Source organism: Liolophura sinensis, chromosome 8 (genome assembly GCF_032854445.1).
Source record: "Liolophura sinensis isolate JHLJ2023 chromosome 8, CUHK_Ljap_v2, whole genome shotgun sequence".
Taxonomy (NCBI): Eukaryota; Metazoa; Mollusca; class Polyplacophora; order Chitonida; family Chitonidae; genus Liolophura; species Liolophura sinensis.
This window is the reverse complement of record NC_088302.1, coordinates 4,909,111-4,918,279: the sequence shown is the minus strand read 5'-3', so window position 1 is coordinate 4,918,279 and position 9,169 is coordinate 4,909,111. Positions and strand designations below refer to the sequence as shown.

Sequence of the window (9,169 nt, the reverse complement as noted above, 5' to 3'; positions counted from 1 at the left end):
CGATTATCGTACACGTGAGACATCTTTGTGAAACCCAGTCTTGGCTTACCTGGTTAGAACCCAAGTCTCAAACTAAATGAAGGATTGGTGTTTAATACGACATTGGTAGTGTTTCAGCCATAGCCTGGCCCTTGTTAAGAGGCAGATACCGGAGCTCATTTGCCACTTTAACACACGATCTTTAAAAAGAGAGTTTAAAAGTCCCCGAACTCCAATTTTATGTACGTGAAATTGTTTTATTAACAATGTTCATATTTAACAACAGCACAGTTACCAATAGCACAACAGTGAAAAGGTCAAAGATAGATGTAAAGAATCAGAGATAGTCAATTTTGAGCATAAACGAATATATCAGAGTGTGAACTTCTACAATGAAAATCACTTGTCACAAGAGGAAGAAAAAACCTGAAGTATTCTAGATTCTTGTCTTGTTGAAAGAAGTTGTAAAATGTTCCTGAGGCTGCTGATTGTGAACAGAAAGTTTCCAACATGCTTAATAATGAATAGATATTTACATTACAAGTTTGGTCAAGACAAATCTTCATGGAGGTGAAATTATTTACAAATGAGATATGAAAATGATAAAGTCCAGTTGAAGTAGGGCTTCATAATGAAATGTCTGATTAGGAACTAATGAGTGCAACAACTGTATGCATTAATCAACAACATACACATTGATATGACTGCAGTCCTTTCATAAACTTATTCACATTTCTGAGGCAAAAACCAGAGGACTTACTTTAAGTAAGAACTTGCTGAACGTCACCCATAATAAAATTTTGTTCATTCTTTCAATATATAGGAAACACCTAATAAAGATCACAACAGTAATGAAACTCCTGCCGGCAAGATAGTCAATCATGTTCAACATGGAGCAATGAAGTCATAGAAACAGATTAAGTATGGTAAAAAATTCCAAACAGGCACCTGGGATTTACAGACTCTTATTGGAAGCAAGAACAAACATATTCTGTTTCTGAAACAGAATTGTGTCCACTACTATCAAGTTCTGTGTACTTCTAAATGAGATTAGAAAACAGGCACTGCCATATACATGCAGCAATACTATCTAGTCAAGCTTACTTTTAAAGTAAATTTAGCTTACAAACCACAATAAAATCCCAGCAATACTGTTAAAAGAAAGCAGACCACCTAGGACAAGATCTGCATCTGTATGATATTAAACATGATAAACGTCTTATCACATGTGCGCCAATCACATGACATAATTCATGACAAGTACATGAAATACCTTAATAAAATATATGTACACCAAATGTTAACAGCTCTGAGTAACATGAAAAGGTTCAATAAAACCACTCAGCTACAAATCAGACTGAGCTTTGTCTCGCCGAATATTAGCGTTCTCTATCGTGCCGACATCCAAGGTGGCCTCTGTTTCATTTTCCAATACGGATGTCTTTGCCAGTACTCTCCTCCCGATGGACATAACAACCTCTACCTGTTCACTAGAGGGAGCTGTGTCTGCATCTGGTTGAACACTCTCCACAGCTTCGGTGATGGTCACAGTGGGTGTCTGGGTGGGTTCTTCCCATGGTGGCAAGGGCCAGCGAGACACGCCATAAGGGTCGTCTGTTGTCTGCATCTTGTTTGTCTCTTGTAACAAGCTCCGAGATTTCCCTGAAAATGAAAAGAAATTCAACGGTTAAAAGGACTGATAATGATTGGCTTATTCAGTCAGTATAGAGAAATCTATCGTACAAAAAGAAAATCACATCTTCATGTTTACAAGGCAGGCTTTGTTACATTCAATTATTTGATTGTTGAACTAAAAAGATTATCTGTGTACAGACTGAGATCCAGCTTCACATAGCCTTTCATATACATACAAGACTACAGGCTGACATTATACTTTATAATGTCACTGCACAGAACAAGAATGTTCATGTAACGTTGCTTTGTGAAACTAGACTCCATGACTGAATATCTGAATTACCTTGTACATAAAACTAAAAAATGAACATAAATTCTGAATGTTAAAGAAAAACATGTGGATGAAGGCCTGAAAGACTTTACAACTAACCTGGGAGTGGCACATGACCGAACTTTGACCTCTGACCTCCAGGTTGGTCCCCAAATGGATTGTAGGTATTTGGCAGCATGATGAACATGAAGGACAAAACTAGCACCTGGAAAACAAAACACAAGTGTCATGAAATAAGCATGAAAAACAAACAATGTTGATTGTACAAAACCAGAAGTTTTATATTCAAGTTACTGGTACTCAGAATTGCTTAAACCATAAATCCCTCCCCCCCCCCCCCCACCCGAGTCATTCCTGGGTTTGAAACAAAATATTTCTCTGTCAGAAGTAATCTGAAGAAAGCCGGACAAGGTTCATCAAGCTTACCATGAGGCAGGTTGTTGTCTGGGCAGGTTTCGTTGTCTTAGCTAAGACAAGGGCTTGTAACTTCTTCAACTGGGTGATAAGAGATCTGTCAACATAACAGTACATCATCAAATCACTGGCTATATCAATTTATCTCATCCTTTTTTCTATGACAAGAGGAAAACTATTATTATTTTCTCTGTTCAGATCCAATCACATGAGCTGTTCATAAATTGTTATTTCACAAATTACAGGGTAACTTACTGTGGATACCCCAAAAATGTACACAATGGCAGTTATCTTTGTTTTACACCTCATCGTCAGATAAAATGCCACCCTAACAAAAAAAAAACATGGATGTTAATCCATGAGATAAGCTGCATGTTTTTCAGGGTTGCCAAACTGGCAAAATGTCAACCTTGTCACTTATTTCTATCAGTCCTCTGCAGTATCATCAAGTGTTGGTGTGTACACGTGCTTGGGTTTAAGGTCATACTTAACAATTTTTCATTCACATGAGGACAAAGCAGTCCTTAAGAGTGCATGTAGGTGTAATGTGCCTCCTTATTGCAGGATGGATTTCCACTGTACTTTTATCTAGTGCTGCTTCACTGAGACGACTCACCGAAGTCAAGTAAAACAACTGACCGAAGGCAAGTAAGCCGCCCCACCTGAGCCACTACACTAATATGGGTCAACCCATTGTTGCACTTTCCCTTCATGCTGAACGCCAAGCGATGTAGCTACAACGTCCTCTTTTAAAGTCTCAGGTGTGACCCAACCAAGGATTGACCCTGAATCTTCCGCTCCCAAGGCGGGCGCTCTACCAAGTGAGCCATTTGGGCTGGTTCATTAACTGTTGAAACTTACACATTCTGTTTTTCTAGCACCTCTACCCGTTTCTTCAGCTGGCTGTTTTCCTGTGTGCTGACTTTGACCCGCTTTTCCAAACCATCCACATACTCAATCTTCCTCTTCCTGCTTTCCTTGGCAGAAACCTGAAAATCAGACATGGCTGTCACAAACCTATGCCCTTTTACATCAGTACTAGAATTAAAAAGAACAGATATGAATAATTGTGTCATATTTAGATCCACACTTAGAAAGTTGAGAATGATGTAGACTTAGCTTAAATGGACAAACCCCCATCAATATGAAATTGAGACCATGACCTCACTACATGCACATTATACTACAGCTTTACAACAACATACATGTAGTAGTCTTCTTGAATATATGTCTCAAGTCCATACCCTTTTTCTCAATGTATCAGTTCGATTGTTGTTTAATGCCACCCACTTCTATTTTAATATGCCATTTAAATGTCCATACCTCACAAAATCCAACAGACAAGGTTACATTACTACCGTTCAACTGTTCAAATAGCTCACCTTATTTCTGATTTTGCGTCTCACACTTTTCAGGGCTCTCTCCTCCTCTTTAGTCAGTGGCAAATCAGTAGGCAAAGCCACGCCTTCTCTTGACAGCAAATCTTTCTCTTCTTCTGTCAGTTGAAGCTCAGGCACCTGACAAAATAAAACAAGATGGTTATTATATAAACACATCATAAACACCTTTTCATACTACTGGGTGATCTTACAGTACCTCAGCTAGGTTGACTTCAAAAGAACCTGATTCACATCATATGAAACTGTGATTCTCCCAAGGAAAGTTCTACGGGCACTGATCACATAACTCCTTTAAAGTGGTTCTTGTTCCTTGAAGATCACATCCACCAAGTTCACTATTACCTGAAGGCCAGTTTTCATCTTGGTATCACTGATTTCCACGCTCCTCCATTCAGCACATTCTTCTTTCATGAATGCTTTCTCCAATCCCTGATCGCTTACGTACAAGTAAAATATTCTTCACCACGTCATAAAACAATCGATCAATCAATCAACCCAATGATCCTGAACACTAGGCAAGGCACCCACCTTGGCTGTGTTGTTGATTATCGGTGTACTTGTTGTGATGTCTTTGACGGTGAAGGGTAGAGTGGTGATCTTGCCGTTTCCCTGGTACAACACCTTGATCGTTGTAGTCTTAGTGTTGGGGGTGGTAGAAGTGATCACAGTGGTCGGCTGTGAAACAACAGCAGTGGGCAGTGTTGAGTCAAAGCTCAAGTCAGTGTTCAAAGGCTCACCAGGCAAATCTGTCAACAACAAAAAATACATATGTGTAAGTTGTTTGACTTAATATTATAACTGGACTATTTGAATATAATGGTACAGTTACCACTCCATCTGACAACCACATTAATTTTACTATGACATCTTCTTTTAATAAGCATGATGATTTCCTTATCCATGACAAGGTCCCAAACAAAATCAACAGTAACTCTGCCTGTTGTGGAAAATCCTCATGATAATGACAATCCTCCTCAAACTGTTAACATACAAGACTTACCAAGATCAATGGAGAAATTGGCATTAAGTTGGTTCAGTATTTCTGTATCTGACAGCAGGGCGTTGTTCTCTGTAGTGTCAAAGGTGGTGTCATCAAAGTTGAAGTAATCCAGCCCAAGGGGACTGCCCTGGGACAGGGGATCGGTGAAAGTGCCAGGACTGCCGCTAGACCCGTACTGCTCCTCGCTGTACCCGGATGGAGAATCCGTTGGGCAGTCCAGCGATACACCGCTGTCGCTGTGAGAGGGCGACTTCTCATTCACACTCTCCCTGTCAGTGAAGTTAGGAGAGGGCAACTGCTTGGAGAACATCACCGGAGTTTCAAGACACTGGTCACTGGTATCAATCGTGTCCAGTGAGAATAGGTCCAAATCCATCTAAAAGTTAAGGCATCAAAAACTATAAACTTAATCGTCTTGTCATGAGGTGCTGAAACCCCTATCCCAATTATAGAAGTAAATGCTTATCTGTTGATAATATAGCTAATTATACTTTGAAGAAGCAAACAAAAAAACAAATGCCATAAACTCAATTTCTAAAGAAGTTATTCACTGCATACATGCCATTTTATATTAGATTAGAACACATAGCACTAAAACCTATGAACTTACCAGTAACAGATTTTCTAAGGCAAGCATAATGAAAATATGAACACAAACTAATCTTGAATGAATCTATCTGCCCAAAGGTACACCTTCGATACACAGGCAAACTAATTTCTATTACAGTCAGCCACAGTAACTTAAATGACCCACTTATTCTATCTACTATCATGCAATGCATAAAGTACACAGATGCCTTTAACTAGCCTCATTAACCAAGCATATGATGTCACCAATCAAAACATTTGTAACACTCATATGTATCATAGCAAAAATGCAGTTATAAAGGACGTTATTGGGGAAATTGCATCTATTTGTGAACCTATATAATTTCCTATGTGTATTTTTATGAACCAATCACACTTGTGAGTTAATTAATAATATTAGCCTACGTAATACACATAAGTATCACAAGAGGACAAAATACTTCAAGTAAAGTGCTGTTAATGTTAAACCTAAACATAAGCGTTTCAAATCATTTGATACTGTATGAAACTAAAGTAAAATCTAAATGGCTATGTAGTTAATCACTATGTAACATGACACAAAAAGACAATTTAAAAAAAAAAACAATGTATTACCATGTTGATGGTCTGTATTTTGGGTTCCTCGTCACGAAGTATACCGTCACTCTGGTCAAATAGCATATCCAGCACCTGTGAGGCCGGCATGTCAACTGCCATCGTGCTAAATTTGACGTGAAGTTAGGTGGGATGGCCGCTTACAGCGTGTAGCAGATCAACCCGCCTACTTCCTCTGAAGTACCAGATGATGACAGCCTTCACAACGTGGTGCACACGACGTGGCTGGGAGTATATAAAATCGCAAAATTTTTATTCTGCTCTATTTCTGGACTGACTCTCCACCTTACAGTTCCGTCCAGGCCAGTTCTTTGTTGTCTGACTCACCGTCTATTTACAATGTTGTCGGATTCAGTCTTGCACCACAGGACTGTCAGTCCGACGTTTTGTTTTTGTTTTGTTTGTCGACGTGGTTGAGCGGACTCTCAGTTTCACCCGTGACAGGTCCCGACAAAAAGTAAAGAGTTTGCCGAAGGTTTTGCTATAACGCGCGTATCTAACAACAGATACAGTGTCAAGTCACATTAAACAACACTTTCACACACTTCCATTAAACATTTAGTAACCTTAAACCATGAAAAAAGCTGATTTCTCACTTGTCCGTTCACGCTCAGCCACCAAGTCCCGTCCTTTGGCTGCCTTGATCTATTTTTAGAAACTTTCATCACTTGGCCAGGTTGGCCGAGGTGACGTGGAACTTAACCGGTACCTTTCTTTCACATAAGGCTTTTCTATGAGGTAGAAATGAACGAGTGTCATTCGGTTTGTTCGGACGACCTCGGTAATGTCCGTTGTGAAGAATTTCATCCCTATGCACTTGTGTTTTACACTGTAGGTTATGGACAGTAATTTGGCAGCACACCATTCGAAAGAAATCCATGCGCTTGAACACCCAACAAAGAACACAAATAATACACCATAATGTCTTTGTACGCCAAAAAAGGGTCATGGGAAAGCTAAGATTCTCTAACGGCCTAAATGTCTATTAGAACTACTTTTTTTTCATCCGCGATCAAATTTGGGGATTCCCCTAAATCTTTTTGTGAATCACGCGGGAAGCCATCTTGTTATCTGGTATTATTTATACGTGTTGTTCAGTGCTATGAAATGAGATTGGCTATACCGGTAGGTGACAGCAGGTGAGAGAAGTGCTTATGTACATTTCAATGAAGTTACTCATATGTAGATGATGTAAACGCATAATTCTTGCTTGAATTCCCTTCATAATAAAATATGATCACGTGAACCAAAATTATTTCCATATATTTGGTGTCTGGTTAGGAGGTAGTATGCTATAACGAAGTAGGCCAGTAGTGTTGGTTCACGCAATCATATTTTTATATATGGAAAAAAATAATAATAATAATAATTTGGAGGTTCAGAGGAACTCTACATTTACCATAATATTTCATGGCCTCTAACGCGTTGTTCGTACTGACCTAGTGGTAACTTGTGTGCCTTGAAAACGTTGCGTCGTAGGCCTATGTGATAACGAGTTCAATTCCTATGATTACGTACGTTTTTTTTTTTTTTAGTGCGTAACAAAGTGAGGTAATGAACGGGGGATTATTTTGAACAACACAAGAAATTCCTCTTTTCATATTTCTTCATATGTTTTCAAGCTACATGCTCGGTAAGCTTAATATATTATTGTAAATCTATGCAGATTATATAGAGTATCCTTCCAATGAAAGCTCAGTGATATTTACTTCTGGGCACCCGTTTATCAGTTTAGCGTTGTAATAAATGTCAATTAAAGACACTGTCATATATTCACTGTATAATACGTAAGACAAAACTTGTTTCAAATATTAACATGAGACAGAAAAGGATATTTTCTTATGCATTTAACGGCATGCAGTTGGATGATGGTTAGCAACGAATATTTTAGCTTGGCCTATTTCATCAGCTACACCTGTTACACTAACAACTTCAACCGCATACCGCGTAAGCCCTGGCGTCATTTCACTGACGATCTGTCACTGCATGTGAGCAGGTTGGCAATCGACCTGAGCAACAGGGTGACGATTTCCCATCTGGTTTAAAGGGGTCTTTGATTTGGGTGGCTTTTGGAATGCTAGAAGACAACTTGTCTTCTACAAAATTACGCAAGTACAAGTCTAGACGTGTAGGCCCACCTCGTACGTTTGAAAATTGGCTAATAATATGACAGGGTTCGGTGCACGATTTACCCAGGTGAGTCTATCCATAAATTTGACCGCTAGGCGTTAAACAACAATCAAATAAACAAATAAATAAATAAATAAATATCCTCTATAACGATAATAACAATTTAATGCGTGCACACCCTTTCGTGGGGTTTATATAAGCCACTCGGTCAAAATAAATAAAACTAAGATAGCGTGATGCACATATCAATCCTATCGGAAGATTTAACAGTATATCGGCCCCTTATATGTCTGAAACTCAATTGCTATTTTGAGACGGTTGCTTTGGAAACCAGAAATCTGATCGACGCTGTCCTAGTTTAAAATGCAAGCCTTTATGACCATATGAGCACATACACCAAATGTTAAATCCCAGCGTAAAAACATACGACTTCGATTGTGGCCATGTCCTTGAAACTGGTTATTTTCATTCTGGTACCATCGAAACGAGAAATTTGATGGAAAAAAGTCCCAGTCCTATTTTACCCCAGTATTAATCTGCATGCCAAGCATGAAATGTGTGCCTGGAGCGGTTTGAGTTTTGCGGTGATCGCGTCGTTTATACGGACGAACGGGCGTGTACCTTTACAGGCCTAATATGCCAACAGGAAAAAAACTAACTCCGCCGAAGTCCTTTCTCTCAGAATGCCCTCGGTGACCTCTCCTTGGATGGTAAATCACCATGATCCACATGTCTGCAGATACCAACTCATATACTGATCCAGTCTTCATTTTCTTTTTATTTACAGACAGAATCGGTTTTGTGGCATTTTTTTTCTGATGCATCAAGACTGTAATTGTGCTTGTTAAAATAGTTGGGAAAAATGGGGAACGATAGCATCGGACGTATGTATGTTTTCCATTTTGTTTGCCTGTTGACAAATAAATAATTTATTTATTTGATTGGTGTTTTACGCCGTACTCAGTAATGTTTCAGAATATAATTCTGGACGAAGAGACCGAACATACTTGCGATGCAACGTGGTCGTATATATAGAGAAAGAAGTGTTTCGACTTCTTCATATGTTTTTAGGGCCTATATATAAGCGTCGCATGACAT

At 39.0% G+C, this 9,169-nt stretch overlaps 1 protein-coding gene across 1 annotated transcript; it reads right to left on the bottom strand.

Moving 5' to 3' along the window:
* Positions 1 to 216: 216 nt before the first annotated feature.
* On the bottom strand, positions 217 to 6,569 carry LOC135472683 (cyclic AMP-responsive element-binding protein 3-like protein 3-B). Its single transcript, XM_064752309.1, has 8 exons — positions 5,942 to 6,569; positions 4,760 to 5,135; positions 4,288 to 4,505; positions 3,742 to 3,876; positions 3,221 to 3,348; positions 2,372 to 2,456; positions 2,045 to 2,150; positions 217 to 1,641 (listed from the first exon to the last, which is right to left on the bottom strand). The coding sequence occupies exons 1-8, from the start codon at positions 6,041 to 6,043 to the stop codon at positions 1,325 to 1,327; spliced, it is 1,467 nt and encodes a 488-aa protein (XP_064608379.1). The 5' UTR covers positions 6,044 to 6,569; the 3' UTR covers positions 217 to 1,324.
* Positions 6,570 to 9,169: the final 2,600 nt, after the last annotated feature.

Coding starts and splice junctions, on each gene's coding strand:
- LOC135472683 (XM_064752309.1), bottom strand. CDS start 6,043: ATGGCAGTTGACATGCCGGCCTCACAGGTGCTGGATATGCTATTTGAC. Junction 5,136..5,941: donor AAATACAGACCATCAACATG/GTAATACATTGT, acceptor CTTAACTTTTAG/ATGGATTTGGACCTATTCTC. Junction 2,151..2,371: donor AGACAACAACCTGCCTCATG/GTAAGCTTGATG, acceptor TTTGTTTTCCAG/GTGCTAGTTTTGTCCTTCAT.